The 18,462-nt window shown below is 43.8% G+C and overlaps 1 protein-coding gene across 1 annotated transcript in view; it reads left to right on the top strand.

The window, feature by feature from the left end:
- TBC1D9 (TBC1 domain family member 9) overlaps positions 1 to 15,606 on the top strand; it is a 129,354-nt gene extending 113,748 nt beyond the window's left edge. Inside the window, exons 16-21 of the mRNA XM_043485786.1 lie at positions 1,305 to 1,545; positions 9,188 to 9,253; positions 10,019 to 10,105; positions 11,654 to 11,728; positions 11,823 to 11,926; positions 13,508 to 15,606. Of these exons, the coding sequence (XP_043341721.1) occupies positions 1,305 to 1,545; positions 9,188 to 9,253; positions 10,019 to 10,105; positions 11,654 to 11,728; positions 11,823 to 11,926; positions 13,508 to 14,233 (1,299 nt within the window). The 3' untranslated portion in view covers positions 14,234 to 15,606. The remainder of the gene's footprint in view (positions 1 to 1,304; positions 1,546 to 9,187; positions 9,254 to 10,018; positions 10,106 to 11,653; positions 11,729 to 11,822; positions 11,927 to 13,507) is intronic.
- Positions 15,607 to 18,462: the final 2,856 nt, after the last annotated feature.

Below are 18,462 nucleotides of genomic sequence, written 5' to 3' on the forward strand. Positions count from 1 at the left end.
CTGCACGCTCACTGCTGACTCTTCCTTCTCAGAACCCCCAGGCAAGGGGGAACAATCTGGCGTGAGAGTGCTTTTTGCTATTGCAGTATTTATACATGCTTCTAATGAAATAGTCAGTACAGCAGGAAATAAAGTAAAAATAAAGTCTCCCTTTGGTTGCCTCTCTGTCTCCCCAGCCTACCATTCATTGCTAACTGTAAACCTCTACCTAGGGGGACTGGAGGCTTCTTACTGGCCTTTCTATTAGATGCTTCATCTTTGCGGTCTTCCTAGAATGGGCATGTGTTTCTGCCAGAATCAATATGACCTCGTGAATAAAGAGGCTGCCTTGTTTCCAAGGACAGAAACAGGAAGCCTTTAGCTGGATCTCTGTCCTCCTCCACCCTAGTGGTTCCTGCTCATAATTTTCCTGGCGCTGTTTTCAGATGCACAAAACAGGAGGGACTGCATGCTTGTAGCCTCGGTACTGGATGTCTAAGATAATCTTTGGGCTTCCCGGGTGGTGCTAATGGTAAAGAACCCACTTGCTAATGCAGCAGATGAAAGAGACATGGCTTCGACCCCTGGGTCGGGAAGATTCCCTGGAGGAGGGCATGGCAACTCACTCCAGTACTGTTGCCTGGAGAATTTCATGGACAGAGGAGCCCGGCAGGCTACGGTCCATAGGGTCGCAAAGAGTCTGACATGACTGAAGCGAGTTAGCATGTGTTAGCACACATGCAGGGTAAAAGTTATGTGATCTTGGTGACTAGGAGGCAGGGGTTTACAGGACACTAAACTAGGAATTTGGAAACCCAGAATCACATTATGATTCTGCTTTGACTAACTGGTTAGGTGACTTGTGGGAGCCACTTAGCCTCTGGGCTGTACCATCCTCACAGAGGACAGGAGGTGATCAGACTGCCGGAATTCAGGTTAACACTCTTCAGGTTAACTCTTCAGGGTAACACTCTATGTATTTCTTGTAAAACAGAGTCTTTGTTTGTCTTTATGGGAATTACTTCTTAAAATGCTTGTGAGTGTGAGGGTAGCAGGGGGAGAAAATGGTGAAGGGGAGGTTCTTTCTTTCTTCACCTACTCCAGTAATTGAAACGGGTTTTTCATGCCAGATATAAACACGGAGATGGTTGCCATGGATTGGCGGGAGGTGGTCAGGTGGAGATAAATGTAAAAGAGAAGCCAAGGGTGCCCTGCCACCACTGCCCCAGGAGATGCAGACGGGTGACCTAAAGCCTTTTCCCAGATTTGCCGGTATTTGCTGTGAGATGCAGCCTCCCATATCATCCTGTTCTTCAATTCTGCAGGCGGAACATCTAACCAGCTGCTACTGGGGCGGGAGCAGCAATGCGCTGGACCGGCATGACCCCAGCCTGCCTTACCTCGAGCAGTATCGCATCGACTTGGAGCAGTTCAAGGGCATGTTTGCTCTGCTCTTTCCCTGGGCCTGCGGGACTCACTCTGACGTGCTGGCCTCCCGCTTATTCCAGTTATTAGATGAGAATGGAGACTCTCTGATCAACTTCCGAGAGTTTGTCTCGGGGCTGAGTAAGGACATGATTGCATGAGTTTGGGGATCGGGGTGGGGAAATCGGGGGAGATGGGGCAGTGAGCGCCATGGTCCTCCTTGCTGCCCTCGGGACCACAGCCCTGCTTTCCTCGGAAGGCAGGGCTTACGGGACAGAGGAGCACATTTTAAGGTTCGCAAGCTGCTTGTAAATCTGTTTTTAGTTAATGGATGTATCATATAATTAAATCATTACCTTCTACGTTAGTTAGTCTCTCAGTTTGTCCAGCTCTTTGTGACCCCATGGACTATAGCCCGCCAGGTTCGTCTGTCCAAGGCATTTCCCAGGCAAGAATACTGGAGCGGGTTGTCATGCCCTTCTTCAGGGGATCTTCACAATCCAGGGATCAAACCCGGGTCTCCCACATTGCTGATAGATTCTTTACCATCTGAGCCACCAGCCCGCAGATAGTCTTCAGCACTAGTTAATATACTTTATCATGGGATTTGCAAGAATACCAACTTAAACCCTAAAATCACAGACCACGATAACTTGATGAGGGAAGAAGAAATGTTTGGATGTGGATAGCTTTTCCTTGTCCCAACATATGTTTATCCTACATATGATATATTTCATAAAATTTTATGAAACATTTCATAATTAAATAAAAGGCTAAAAAAAATGAACAGCTCTGCAGTCTAGTGGAAGTCTTTTCTCTCCATTTTGTGGGGAGGAAATGTGTCCATTCCTCAGAATGCCCACCCACACCTGACAAGCATCACGGGTTTCTGCCCGTCAGCCTCACTGTCTGACCTGTTTACTGCCCTATATTCCACTGGGCTTTTTGCATTAATATTTGAGCAAGAAAAGCAATGTGGTGGTCGAGCTTCACCTGACATGAGGTTGTGGATGTAGCAGGCATTATGTCGGGCTGCCAGAATTAAATAGGAAGGAAAAAATTTTTTAATTCTAATTGTGCCACACTCTGTGATGTGGTCCATGCACTTGAAAGTGATATGTGCCCAAGGAAACATGAAGGCATCAGGCGTAGAGCCAACAATGATTCCAGAAAGCACCTTAAATCATAAAGAATAATGACTCAGAAGGCTTAAAGGCCAGAGGAGACTGATGGATGTTAAAAAAACAAAAGAGAGTAGGTGAGTTGCCTTAGATAAGTAAAAACTATTTGCAGAAAGCACTCAGATACATCATTCAAAAGGGCTACATGGAGGAAACTAGCCTTTATTAAGCGTAGGCACCATTGTGATGCTTTAGAACTTATACATTATCATTTAATCCAAACAGACCTTTGAGGTAATAATAGTATTGATCCATGCTTCCCAGGTGGCTCAATGGTAAAGAATCTGCCTGCCAATGCAGGAGACACAGGAAACATGGATTCAATCCCTGGGTTAGGAAGATCCCCTGGAGGAGGGCTTGGCAGCCATGTATTCTTGCCTGGAGAATCCCATGGACAGAGGAGCCTGGCGGGTTACAGTCCACTGGGTCGCAAAGAATCAGACACGACTGAGCAGGAGGACAGAAGCACACAAGAGTGTTGACAGCTAACATTTATACAGCACTTACTCAGCCAGGCTTCGCTCTCAGACTTTATGTGCATTTCATTTACATAAGGCACACAACTGCAAAGTTGGTGTTTGAACTCAGGCACCCTGGAAGCAGGGTTGTGCAGTTACTATGATGCTTTATTATCTGTGTGCTTACTATTAATATCCTCATTTTCAGTTGAAGAGATGGTGACTCAGAAAAGTTAAGCAACATGCTAGAACATTCGTTTTTAGCAAGTCAAAATATTTCTGCTATTGAACTGAAAGGCATGGTTTGTCCATGCTGGGCCCAGGATTCAGACAAAGTCTGTCTCAGAAGCACGTCCTTTTTCATTCTTCTGTGCTTAAGGACAGCAAACAATTTTTCTTTTTTTCTTTTTTTAGGGAAGGAGGAGGTATTGATTTTTAATTGCACAAATAATGTGTAAATACATTCTGCTTTTTAAAAAAGTGAAAAAATGAACTTGCATGGTGGTCCGGTGGTTGAGACTCCAAGCTTCCATTGCAGGGGGTGCAGGTTCGATCCCCGGGCAGGGAGCTAAGATCCCATGTGCCACGCAACATGGCCCAAAAAATAAAAATATAAAAGTGATAAAATTTTTTAAAAGTGAGCAAAATAAAATAAAAATGTGAAACAGTCTGGACAAGGCTAGAGACCTTTTGACTCTCTCCTAATCTTTTCAGTTCCAGAGTAACTACTTAGTATCACTGGTATCTATCAAAAGGGAGATTCTTTTTAAAATGACCTATGGACAAAGTAAGGAGATGAAAAAAGAAAGATTCTACATGTAAGAAGGGGTCAAGGAATTTTTGCCGTAAGCATCTTTGCTGCAACCAGTTTTGCTATACAACTAACTGGCCATAAGACCATTTTAACATGAGAGGTAAAAATACTTAGTTGACAGTCACGACTCTAGAAAAGGATAACAAGTCAGTGTTTGTAAATTCTTTGATAAGCATGGCATCCGGTCCCATCACTTCATGGCAAATAGATGGGGAAACAGTGGAAACAGTGACAGACTTTATTTTCTTGGGCTCCAAAATCACTGCAGACAGTGATTGCAGCCATGAAATTTAAAAATGCTTGCTCCTTGGAAAAAAAAGCTATGCTCAACCTAGACAGCATATTAAAAAGCAGAGACATTACTTTGCCAGCAAAGGTCCATCTAATCAAAGCCATGGTTTTTCCAGTAGTCATGAATGGATGTGAGAGTTGGACCATAAAGAAAGCTGAGTGCTGGAGAATTGATGGTTTTGAACTGTGGTGTTAGAGAAGACTCTTGAGAGTCCCTTGGACTGCAGGGAGATCCAACCAGTCCATCCTAAAGGAAATCAACTGAATATTCTTTGGAAGGACTGAAGCTGAAGCTGAAGCTCCAATACTTTGGCCACCTGATGCAAAGAACTAACTCACTGGAAAAGACCCTGATGCTGGGAAATATTGAAGGCAGGAGGAGAAGGGGACAACAGAGGATGAGATGGTTGGATGGTTTCACTGACTTGATGGACATAAGTTTGAGCAAGCTTCAGGAGCTGGTGATAGGCAGGAAAGCCTGGAGTGCTGCAGTCCCTGGGGTCACAAAGAGTCGGATGTCACTGAGCGACTGAACTGAACTGAACTTGATGAGCATGGTCATCCCCCTCACTCTTCAAAACTAGAAGTTTACCAAGCTATGGCAGATATAAAAGAAGTGGCTGCTAATTCACAGTGACCTTCAAGAGCACTAATAATTGATTCTTTAGCTAATTTGGGTACGACAGCTTCTCCTCTCAGGCTGTCTTTACCACATTTATAATGCAGTATTAGACATTGATGGCAAAAGGAGAATCAAGCTCCTCCTGCCCCCCGAAAAGAAAATGGTTGTGTGATCCCTGATGGGTATATAAGTTTCTTGAAAATGGTGAAAATACAGTCTGGCTTAGATTAGCTTGCTGAAGGATTTGCAAAAATTGATATCTGGTTTTCCAGTGTAATGTAACCATCAACCAGTAATTTTTTTAATCTTTTATGGCAAAATGACCTTATGGTCAATTTGTTGTGGGGTAAATCTGCTTTTGGCAAAGATGTTCAGGATGAAAATACCAATGTGTAGAAAGTGACAGGAATCAATATAAATATTTATAATTTATTTAAGCTTAGTCAAACCCCAGCAAGGCACATACTCTTCAAAATCTTGGGAAAAGGAAAGAGAGGCTTGCAGTCCATGATAGTGAAAATACTGGAGAAGAGTACTTAGGCTTCTTAAAATGCACTTGAGTTCTTAGAACAAAGTAAACTCCACCTAGATCACTGGGAGGAGGCTCAGAGCTGTAGTCAGTCATGCGGGTCGATTACACCTATGGAGATGGACAAGTCGACTAGGAAAGAGAAATTCTGTTCAAGTCTTAAGAAACTAAAGAAAGAATTCTGGAGAAGATGGGTCAGTAATTTCAGTGTCCATCCCTAGAAAGATCCTCCCTGAAATTAGTGAACAGATAAGTCTCTGTGGAGTTAGTGATAAGAGATTACTATCTGAAGGCACACAGTAGCTGGATCTCCTTTTTCAGCGGTATTGCTGGAAGGCAGCTTTTCTAAACAAGCCACATATGTCACAAAGCAGCTGGTCATTGGACGTTGCAGAGTTGGAGGGATACGGAAGCTGGTGATTCCATGACTGAACCCTGCCCCCAAAGCATGACAGCCAACGGAGAGTTCTCTATACACTGGGCTTGATGTTTAACCTCTGTGGCTGTTGCCTCATCTACAAAGTAATGATTGTTGGGACTGAAAGAAGTAATTCAAGTAAAGTTCCTACAGCAGTGCCTGGCTCAGAAAGTGTAAATTATTGTTGTCTCTACAATGACTAATGAACCCCCCTCTACCTGACTCTGGCAGCGATTTAAACTATCAAGGTAGAGAAGGCACACCAAATGTGTCAGTTACACAAAGCTGGAAGAGACAGGCAGCAGGTTGGAGGACAAAAACAAGATGGAAAAAAATATTAGAGGAGGGAATGATTGGTAATAAATTGATAGGGATAAATCAGAAATCTAACATTTTAAAAAACTATGTATTTATTTATTTGCTTATTTTTGGCTGTGCTGGGTCTTTTGCTGCACTGGGGCCTTCTGTAGTTGTGATAAGCAGGGGCTGCTCTCTTGTTTCAGAGTTGCTCAGAGGCATGTGGAATCTTCCTTGACCACAGATCAAACCCCCTTCCCCTGCATTGGCAAGCGGATTCTTAACCAGTGGACCACCAGGAAAATCTCCAGAAGTCTTAAATTTTAAGAAATGATTGTAAAAGAACTGTATGTCTACATATACATACATATAGTGGTTTCAGCTATGCTTTCTGGAGTCAGACAAATCTGAGTTCAAATCCTGGGCCTACCACTTGCTATTAATAGCTTATGGCCTTGAACACATTACTTGAGTAAGGCCGGCCTTTTTCATCTGTAAAGTTGGGATAATAACTATGTCCATCTCATAGAATTCTTGGGAGAAGAAAGTGAAATGCACATGGAAAGAAGTGAACATAGGGTTTGTTGTTGTTCAGTTGTTCAGTGCCTGCAGCACGTCAGGCTTTCCTGTCCTTCACGAAGTGAATGGTTCACAAATGTCTGTCATTATTTTCATGATTAGCATGAGTCAGTGTGCAGACATTTTGAGGTTTAGTTGACTTTGTAGTCCAAATCCAGACTGAGGAGTATAAACAGCTGAATGCAGACTTAGGCTGTATTAGGGGCAGAGTCAAGAACAGTTCCACTCTTCTCCATGGTGGACAAGACCCATCTGGAACTGTCTGTCCAGAGGCAGACTGATGGATGCATTAACACATAAGGTAGATGTGAATAAAAATAAAAAAGAGTATACAAACTATGTCATATGAGAAAGTTGAAAAAGACTTAGAGAGGTGTAGCCTGGGGAATATAAATTTGCCTTGAAAAGATAAGCTGGTGGGAAACAGGACAGCTGTCCTTAAAATCTGAAGGATTGTTGCAATGAAGATGGAGTAGACCTATTCTATTTGACTTTCAAGAGTCAGGAAGAGGAATAGTTCTAAATCTTTTGTTGAGTCATAATCTCTGAGATCTGATAAGGACTGTGGAAATTTTCTTCCCCCAAAATGACATCGGCATGTGAACACATTTTATGTTGTGTGCTGTTCATGAACTTGATGAACCTGAGTCTGCAGGTTAAGGGTCCTGACTGCAGTAAAAATGACAGGAGCACTTTCAGTGTTACAAGAATTCCCTGGTGGAATGAGATGCCTCTGGTTGGGATGAGCTCCCCATCTCTGACTCTGAGGATGTTCAAGCAGGTGCTGGATCCTCTCCTGTGTGGATGTGGACATGGGAGGTCAGACAAGATAATCCCTGCTGTCCCTGTCAACCAGTCCAGATCCTGTGATTCCTCTTTTCCCAAATCTGATTCATCTTTAACTCTTCGCACTGAGAACATATATTTACAAAGGGTTTTCTGATTCCTGAAATACCTATTGACTTTAAGGGAGAAAGTAACAAGATTCTTTGGATTGAAACAGTGGTGATGTAATGGCAGATGTGTGCATGCTAAGTTATTCAGTCATGTCCGACTCTTTGTGACCCTATGGACTATAGCCCACCAGGCTTCTCTGTCCATGGGATTCTCCAAGCAAGAATACTGGAGTGGGTTGCCATGCCCTCCTCCAGGAGATTTTCCCAACCCAGGGATTGAATCTGCATCTCCTGTGGTTCCTGCATTGCAGGCCGATTCTTTACCACTGAGCCACCGGGGAAGCCCTTAATGGCAGCTCTGTTCAGTTCAGTCGCTCAGGCGTGTCCGACTCTTTGTGACCCCATGAATTGCAGCACGCCAGGCCTCCCTGTCCATCACCAACTCCCAGAGTTTATTCAAACCCATGTCCATCGAGTCGGTGATGCCATCCAGCCATCTCATCTTCTGTCGTCCCCTTCTCCCACCTTCAATCCTTCCCAGCATCAGGGTCTTTTCCCATGAGTCAGTTCTTCGCATCAGGTGGCCAAAGTATTGGAGCTTCAGCATGAGTCCTTCCAATGAACACCTAGGACTGATCTCCTTTAGGATGGACTGGTTGGATCTCCTTGCAGTCCAAGGGACTCTCAAGAGTCTTCTCCAACACTACAGTTCAAAAGCATCAATTCTTCTGCGCTCAGCTTTCTTCACAGTCCAACTCTCACATCCATACATGACACTGGAAAAACCATAGCCTTGGCTAATGGCAGCTAGGTTAGGCTAATTTGAACTGAAGAAATATTTAAGAGACCAGAAGCAACTAAAAAGGATTTCTAAAATGAATAATTTGAAGCACTCTCAAACATGTATTGAGGGACTTCCCCAGAGGTCCAGTGGTTGACTCCATGCTGTCAGTGTAGGGGGTGTGGGTTCAATCGCTGGTCGGGGAGCTAAGACCCCACATGCTGCAAGGTATGGCACCAAATAAAATTAAATTTTTTTTAAATAGACTTTAAAAACATGTATCAAGATTATTTCTGAACTCTAGCAATTATTATGATACTGAGGCCCAGTCACTGGACTTTTCTTACCAGTAGTGTTGTTAGTTGCTCAGTCATGTCCGACTCTGCGACCCCATGCACTGTAGCCCCCCCGGCTCCTCTGTCCATGGAATTTTCCAGGCAAGAATACTGGAATGGGTTGCTATTCCCTTCTCCAGGGGATCTTCTTGACCCAGGGATCAAACCCACATCTCCTGCGTTGGCAGGCAGATTCTTTACCATCTGAGCCACAAGGGAAGCCCTTCTTATCAGTAACGCTCATTTAATTTGTGCCAGCTGCTAGCCTCAGAACCTTTAATTCTCACCTTTCGTGGGTCCTGATGCCAAGACCACTGGTAGAATCTTCTAATTTGTCATCCTGCCTCCTAGAGGGGAAACTGAGATCCAGAGAGGTTCACTCTCCCAAGGGCACATGGTATCCATACAAAGACTTTGAAACCAGACACCCTCATTCCAGAGCTTTTAACACCAATCCTACACAGTATCTGGGTTTCAGCTTGTAAAAGGTTGATGCTTCACGGGGACACTAAGGCTCTGGTGGGGCGGGGCTGTTGCGAGCACACACAGGACATTTCATGTTGGTGCTTGTGTGACCTCTAGGTGCTGCATGCCATGGGGACCTCACCGAGAAGCTCAAGCTCCTGTACAGAATGCACGTCCTCCCGGGTAAGTGAGCCTCGCAGAGCAGCACGTGTACCTGTGACCCTGGCCTGGCTTGATGTCTTTTTTGGTGTGACCTGTTTGCCTCTTCTTTGATATACAAAAATCACTCATTGATCACTAAGAACAAACTCAACAGTATTATTGACAGGAGTTCCTGAATCAGCAGGTGCTTGGTTCAGTGGTCATTCATTTGTCCAAAGTGTGAGCTGCAGTAACAGAGCAGACTTTTGCAAGAGAACGAGTAAATGGCACTTGGTAACTCCTGGAATCCTGAGTCTGGGGAGAGCAGTCTTACCTCTGACAGAGACAGTGGGAAAGATGGTGAGGGGTTTTTGAGTTCAAGTTTAAACCAGGGTGGCCACCAGTTGGAAATATCTAGCAAATACGAAAAAAGAAAGAAAGAGAGGGAGGGAAAGAGGAAGAGAGGGAGAGAGAGAGAAAGTAGAGAGAGAGAGAGAGGGAGGAAGGAAAGGGGATTAGCTCTAACAATAGAGATAGGATAAAACTATAGATTTGGGAATAATCTAAAATTTGGTTCCTTAAAGCATCATCCCATAGGATTTAGGAAAGTTTCCGAAAAAGGAAACCGTGAAGGGACCCTTTGGTGAGGGGTTGTTATAAAGGAAGATGGAGTTATAAGGTTTTTGAGGCTGTGGGTATTCCAGGCCCCTCACCGCTGTGCCTCCCCCATGTCGCTTCTTTAATAATTAAAGCACACTTTCAGAGCCATGGCCCTGCCGACGTGAGAATTGTCTCCTCTCTCTCCAGAGCCATCCTCCGATCAAGACGAGCCGGATTCTGCTTTTGAAGCGACTCAGTACTTCTTTGAAGACATCACCCCAGAATGCACACATGGCAAGTGACTTTTCCTCCTCAGGGCCGCTCTGCTTTTGTCCTACAGAGCCCTCCGTTGTTGGAAACCAAGTTGCCTCTAAAGCTAGGCAGCCAAAGAAGTATATGAATACAGTTGCCTAATAGGCTATTTTCTTTTCAGATTTTTGAACTTGAGTAACTACTGGGGTCAGGAAGATACCCTGGGGAAGGGCATGGCCTCCCACTCCAGTATTCTTGCCTGGAGAATTTCCCCGTGGACAGACAAGCCTTGTGGGCTACAATCCATGGGGTCACAAAGAGTCAGATATGACTGAAGCGACTTAGCATGCATGCAACTGCTGGGGAGTGGGTACTTTAGCCCATCAAAAGGACCATGTATGACCGGGACTTCCCTGGTGGTCCAGTGGCTAAGACTTTGTGCTCCCAAGAAGAAGGCGTGGGTTCAATCCCTGGTCAGGGAACTAGATCCTATATGTCACAACTAAAGATCCTTCATGCTGTAACTAAGACCCAATTGCAGTCAAATAAACAAATAAAAGAAAAAGCATGACCTGTAGAGCATTAACTTTGCTCCCCTCTCCTTGATAGGGTGAGACATTCATTAAAAATGTCATCCTATTGTTATGCTCTTCAAAATCAAGACTAGCATCTCTATCAGATATGCTGCTCTGTAACAGATGTCAGCAAACTTTGGACCAAATCTGGCCCACCACCTCTTTGTATGGCCTGTGATAATATAAAATGTATATTAAAAAATTAAAATAATATAAACTGTAAATGTTACTGCATAGAAATAAAGTTTTATTGGAACACAGCCAGGAACATGACCAAGCTCATTCAATTATATATTGCCTATGGCTGTTCTTACACTGCAGTGATAGAATTGCCTCAGATATTTGCCATCTGGCCCTTTACAGAGAAAGTTTGCTGACCCCTGCTCTGTGTGGTTGTTAGGTCTACCCAGACATGATCTGGCTTACTGGGGATACCTCCAGATTAATATGTGAACTTGTTCTGTTTTGCCAAGTGTGAATCTCAGCAGCATCTTTCCATTTGCTGTTGCCATGCGTTATTTACTTCATCATTATGGCAGCTTCCTGACTTCACCTGTTCGAAAGTCAGTGTGAGTTGTTCCTGGGTCCTTTTGCCTCTTAAATCTTACAGCCCCTGAAGAAGCACAGCTCAGACCTGCTTTTGAATTGTGAGCACCTAAGTGATTGAGTGGAGAGGAGTGAGAGGCAGACGCAGTCTTCTTATTGACATACGTGTTACGGGCAGGAGCTCTGGTCAGGATGCTAGCTCTGTCTAGATGACCTCCAGTAGCTTCGTGTATCTGGGAGCCTCAGGGTCCTTGTGGGAACATGGGAGATGAGAGCTGTCACCTTGGGTACAGTAAGGATTTAGTGAGTTAATGTAGTAAATCTTCCAGCATAGTGCTTTATCCGACAGTACTCTTCACATTGCTAGTAGTCACCCCACCTAGAGGTGTTTCTGTTTTCTCTTACACATGCTAATAAATCTGCGGGTTTATCATGTAACGTTCTCCTTTTTTTCTAATTCTCTTGGCAGTGGTTGGATTGGACAGCAGAAGCAAACCCAGTGCAGATGACGGCTTTGTTACCGTGAGTTTAAAGCCGGACAGAGGTACAGACTTCCTCTCCTCTGTGTTTCCTTTACTGCTGGCTCAACAGTTGCTTCTTGACCTTTGAACACTAATTTCTTGGCATTTGGATTTTAGGGAAGAGGGCGAATTCTCAAGAAAACCGTAATTATCTGAGACTCTGGACTCCAGAAAATAAATCCAAATCAAAGAATGCAAAGGATTTACCAAAACTGAATCAGGTGAGTGCTAAACCACTATTCATTCATTTTAAACCTTGAAGCTCTGTTTTCAGTCATAGATAAATGTAGAGTAAGTACCCCTCAAGGATAATGGTAACTTGGAGCGCTTATTTAGTACCTGTTTGAATGTATTTTGTGCGTGCTTTTGTGCATTTACAGTATGCTCTGTTATGAGGAAATGACCGCCTCAGAAAATGGGAACCACAAAATATTGTGGTATTTTGAGATTACATGCATTCTCATCCCAATCATTAAAAATACCCTCAGAGGAAAGGGAACCCTCCTACACTGCTGGCGAGAATGTAAATTGGTACAGCCACTAGGGAGAACAGTATGGAGGTTCCTGAAAAAAATTAAAACTAGAACTACCATAAGACCCTGCAATCCACTCCTGGGCATATATCCAGAGAAAAACATCATCCATAAGGATATATGCACCACACCAGTGTTCATGCAGCACTGTTTAAAGTAGCCAAGACATGGAAGCCACCTCAGTGTCCATCAACATAGGAATGGGTAATGAAGATGTAATACCTATATACAGTGGAATATTGCCCAGCCATTAAAAAGAATGAAATAAGGCCATTTGCAGCAACATGGATGGACCTGGAGACTGTCATACGGAGTGAAGTAAGTCAGACAGAGAAGGAGAAGTATCATATGACATGCCTTATATGTGAAATATAAAAAGAAACGACACCAATGTACTTACTTACAGAACAGAAAGAGACTCACAGACTGAGAAAACAAACTTATGATCACTGGGGTGGCGGGGGCGGGGGTGGCGCTGGATAGTTAGGGAGTTTGGGATGGTCTTGTACACACTGCTATATTTAAAATTGATCATCGACAAGGGCCTACTGTATAGCACATGGAACTCTGCTCAATGTTCTGTGGCAGCCTGGGTGGGAGGGAAGTGTGGGGAGAATGGCCAGGGACACCAGCAGATGTGTCAAGGGAGAGAGGATTTGAGCTGAACTTGGAAAACTTGGGGCGAATGCTGAAGTGTATAGGCATGAAATAAGATGAGGTCTAAGATTTACTTAAAAGTCTGCAAGAAAGGACAAAAGAGTTAAACATTTGTATAACAGAGGAACCACTAATAAAGAGACCTGTAGTTGTGACCAAGAGGCAATCCATTTGCATTTCCCTCTGCAGGTTCAAATCCTGCTTGACTACAGACAGTCAGAAAGCTAGTGGTAAAGAGCCCACACGCCAATGCAGGAGACATAGGAGATGCCGATCAATCCCTGGGTCAGGAAGATCTCCTGGAGGAGGAAATGGCAACCCACTCCAGTGTTTTTGCTTGGAGAATCCCATGGACAGAGGAGCCTGGTGGGCCACAGTCCATAGGGTTGCAAAGAGTCAGACATGACAGAAGCGACTTAGCACACACACAATAAAGAGACTAAATTCACCGTCTATCTCTTTAAATCTGCACATCCATCCACCCTACAATAGGACTTCTCTGGGATCTTGCAGGAGCCCTGATATTAAATGGCCTTTCAGTCCACTTGGGTCCTGGCTCTGTACTCCCTATGAGGTGGTCATGGTCTTGTGTTTTCCTCCGTCACTTTTCAGGGGCAGTTTATCGAGCTGTGCAAGACGATGTACAACATGTTCAGCGAGGACCCCAACGAGCAGGAGCTGTACCACGCCACGGCCGCGGTGACCAGCCTCCTGCTGGAGATTGGGGAAGTGGGCAAGCTCTTCGCCCCGCAGCCTGCCAAGGAGGGCGGGGGCGGGGGCAGCGGGCCGGCCGGCCACCAGGGCCTCCCCGGCAGCGTGCTCTTCCCCAAGAAAGGGCCGAGCCCGCCTTACGTGCCCGAAGCCGTGGAGCCCCTGCCGGCCAGCTTGGCCGGGGCCGGTGAGGAGCACTCCCTGGGCGGACAGATGGAGGACATCAAGCTGGAGGACTCCTCGCCCCGGGACCACGGGGCCTGCTCCTCCATGCTCATCTCGGACGACGACACCAAGGACGACAGCTCCATGTCCTCTTACTCGGTGCTGAGTGCCGGCTCCCACGAGGAGGACAAGCTGCACTGCGAGGACATCGGCGAGGACACGGTCCTGGTGCGCAGCGGCCAAGGCACAACGGCGCTGCCCCGAAGCACCAGCCTGGATCGGGACTGGGCCATCACCTTCGAACAGTTCCTGGCCTCTCTCCTGACCGAGCCGGCCCTGGTGAAGTACTTTGACAAGCCCGTGTGCATGATGGCCAGGATCACCAGTGCAAAAAACATCCGGATGATGGGCAAGCCCCTCACCTCCGTCAGTGACTATGAGATCTCGGCCTTGTCCGGCTGAATCCGGCGCCTTCTCTGGGGACCGGGAAGATGGGGGGCGGGGTCTTTTTTATGTTCTGTGTTGGGGCTTCAGTCTTCCTTTTAAATTAAATATTTATTAGTACCCGGCTTGAAGCCTAGTGTTTTCATAATATAATACAATGAAAAGCTGTTGGAGAAATACTTAAACACCTCCATGTAGGTACAGTACCACTCTCTTGTTGGGGGGAGGGGGATTTACCAGAATGCAGTGAATTCCAAAAAAAAAAGATGACTCTGTCTGTGATATGTGCGTATTTATAACTTCTTAATCTTGCTGTTGAGCTGTATACATAGTGCTGTTTAAATGCTAAATAAGGCAGCAGCCGTTGTGTATTTGGGCTTTTTAAATAAAATTAAGAGCTGTAAGCAAAGTGAGATGCCACAGAGAGAATGTTCTTAAATGGAATAGGCATTGTCAGCTGGGGTAAACTCTGTACCACTTTAAGGGAGCATTAAAGCTATTTTTTAAGATTTGAAATATATTTCATAAAAGTCCTCTATTCAAAAAGCATATTCTGCAGGCATTCCCATTTGAGGTTCTAAGCAGTTAGGAAAGTATAAGTGATTTTTATGTGATGCCAGAATAACACCTCTATTTGATCAATTTGGGCAAATACTGGACCAAATTGCATTGAAAAACTGATGATTTAAGTCAGCTGGCCGGAATTCAGGGGGAAGTGAACCGTCTTTTGTGACAGAGAATCTGAAAGTGGCAACAGAAATGATAAAGAGGATCCAGAATTTGGGGGGTGGGGTGGGGGTGGGGGAAGAGTAAAAGTCCTGATGCTTCTTATGAATTTTCAGCTTCTTGTTACTCATTGCAAATAAAGCAAAAAATAAAACAATAAATTTTACCATTTCCGTGCTCTCCATAGGTTCAAGAAATCATACCGTGTATCACATATGACCATCTTTCCAGTTAAATCAATGTAGAGATAATGTAAAATGAAAAAAAATCTGCAAGATCACGTAACTGAATGTGTAAAGCGGAACTTGACACTTTATATAAGAGAATAGTATGCTCTATTTACTGAATGGACTTGGAAATGAAACTCGCACCTGCACTTTGTATTTTCGCTTCTTTTTTATTACTGTTACAGTTTTGTCTTTTACAGATGTTGGAGTTCTTTTCTTCTTATTGTTGAATTCATAATCATGATCACATTTTCTTTGCATATTCAGAATATTCCTTCCAATACATTCCTTTATTTTAGAATCCATTGTGTCTTTATTTTTAGCTGTTGCTGCTGTTTTTAATTTTGTTTACAGAATGATTTTTTTAAACTATCCAATGATGTAGTGTTAACCTCAAATAGGATAAATGTGAACAAATAAAATACATGGATACTCAAATGTGGCTTTTATCTCTGTACTTCTGTTCCTATCTATGGTGATAGCATTATTCTTTTGAAAACTTTGCAGGGGAAATTATGTTAGACAACCATTTTGGCTAAGGAAACAAATTTTTATAGGCAAATATTTTGAGATAAGAAATACAGTTTGGGGAAGTCCCTGGTGGTCCAGTGGTTGAGACTTGGTTCTCACTGTGGGGGCACAGGTTCAATCCCTGGCGTGGGAACTAAGATCCTGCAAGATGCACAGCATGGCCACAAAAAGAAAGAAAAGAAATATACTGTGTAGTGGTGTGCACATGAATGTAAAAGAAGGAAGAGAATCACTATTGGTCATTTAATTTTCTAACTCATCCTACATAAGTGAGAAAGGGCGAAAATCCCTCTGTAACACCACTTGGTATGTATTTCATTGAGTAGTCACTTGATTTGACTCTTAGGTTGTTATACATTCTTCTATCATTGTTCCTATCACCTAAAGATACCTCGGGAAATAAGTTTGTAAAGTCTGGATACTCTTATCTCCAAAAATCAAAGATGGGTATCAGAGGCAAATGATCATGTGTTTAAATGTGTAGCCCTTGATAAGTGAGTTTATTGAGTTTTGCCAAGAGAATGTGCTGGTCATAGCGAACACCCTCTTCCCACAACGCAAGAGAAGACTACACATGGACATCACCAGATGGTCAATACCAAAATCAGATTGATTATATTCTTTGCAGCCAAAGATGGAGAAGTTCTGTACAGGCAGCAAAAACAAGACCGGGAGCTGACTGTGGCTCAGATCATGAACTCCTTATTGCCAAATTCAGACTTCAATTGAAGAAAGTAGGGAAAACCACTAGATCATTCAGGTATGACCTAAATCAAATCCCTTATGATTATACAGTGGAAGTGACAAATAGATTCAAGGGATTAGGCCTGATAGACAGGGTGCCTGAAGAACTATGGATGGAGGTTTGTGACATTGTACAGGAGGCAGGGATCAAGACCATCCTCAAGGAAAAGAAATGCAAAAAGGCAAAATGGTTGTCTGAGGAGGCCTTACAAATAGCTGTAAATGGAATAGAAGCGAAAGGCAAAGGAGAAAAGGAAAGATATACCCATTTGAATGCAGAGTTCCAAAGAATAGCAAGGAGAGATAAGAAAGCCTTCCTCAGTAATCAGTGCAAAGAAATAGAGGAAAACAACAGAATGGGAAAATCTAGAGATCTCTTCAAGAAAATTAGAGATACCAAGGGAATATTTCATGCAAAGATGGGCACAATAATGGACAGAAATGTTATGGAACTAAGAGTAGCAGAAGATATTAAAAGGTGGCAAGAATACACAGAAGAATTATACAAAAAAGATCTTCATGACCCAGGTAACCACGATGGTGTGATCACCAACCTAGAGTCAGATATCCTGGAATGTGAAGTTAAGTAGGCCTTAGGAAGCATCACTACGAACAAAGCTAGTGGATGTGATGGAATTCCAGTTGAGCTATTTCAAATCCTAAAAGATGATGCTGTGAAAGTGCTGCCCTCAATATGCCAGCAAATTTGGAAAACTCAGCAGTGCCCACAGGACTGGACAAGGTCAGTTTTCATTCCAATCCCAAAGAAAGGCAAAGCCAAAAAATGCTCAAACTATCACACAATCGCACTCATCTCACATGCTAGTAAAGTAATGCTCAAAATTCTCCAAGCTAGGCTTTAAGAGTACGTTAACTGTGAGCTTTCAGATGTTCAAGCTGGATTTAGAAAAGGCAGAGGAACCAGAGATCAAATTGTCAACATCTACTGGATCACCGAAAAAGCAAGAGAGTTCCAGAAAAACATCTACTACTGCTTTATTGACTATGCCAAAGGTTTTGACTGTGTGGACCACAACAAATTCTGGAAAATTCTGGAAGAGATGGGAATGACCTGCCTCTTGAGAAATCTGTATGCAGGTCAAGAAGCAACAGTTAGAACTAGACATGGAACAACAGACTGGTTCCAAATAGGAAAAGGAGTATGTTAAGGCTGTATATTGTCACCCTGCTTATTTAACGTATATGCAGAGTACATCATGAGAAACGCTGGGCTGGATGAAGCACAAGCTGGACTCAAGATTGCCGGGAGAAATATCAACAACCTCAGATATGTAGATGCCACCACCCTTAAGACAGAAAGCAAAGAAGAACTGAAGAGCCTCTTAATGAAAGTGAAAGAGGAGAGTGAAAAGGTTGGCTTGAGGTTCAACACTTAGAAAACTAAGATTAAAAAAAAAAAAAAGAAAACTAAGATCATAGCATTTGGTCCCATCACTTCATGCCAAATAGATGGGGAAACAATGGAAACAGTGACAGACTTTATTTTGGGGGGCTCCAAAATCACTGCAGATGGTGACTGCAGCCATGAAATTAAAAGACGCTTGCTCCTTGGAAGAAAAATTATGACCAACCTAGACAGCATATTGAAAAGCAGAGACGTTAGTTTGCCAACAAAGGTCCATCTAGTCAAAGCTATGGTTTCTCCAGTAGTCATGTATGGATGTGAGAGTTGGACTATAAAGAAAGCTGAGCACCGAAGAGTTGATGTTTTTGAACTGTGGTATTGGAGAAGACTCTTGAGGGTCCCTTGGACTTCAAGGAGATCCAACTAGTCCATCCAAAGGAAATCAGTCCTGAATATTCATTGGAAGGACTGATGTTGAAGCTGAAACTCTAATACTTTGGCCACCTGATCTGAAGAACTGACTCACTGGAAAAGACCCTGATGCTGGGAGGGATTGGAGGCAGGAGGAGAAGGGGACAACAGAGGATGAGATGGCTGGTGGCCTCACTGATTCAAAGGACATCAGTTTGAGTAAACTCTGGGAGTTGGTGATG

This window comes from Cervus canadensis, chromosome 1, assembly GCF_019320065.1.
Source record: "Cervus canadensis isolate Bull #8, Minnesota chromosome 1, ASM1932006v1, whole genome shotgun sequence".
Lineage (NCBI taxonomy): Eukaryota > Metazoa > Chordata > Mammalia > Artiodactyla > Cervidae > Cervus > Cervus canadensis.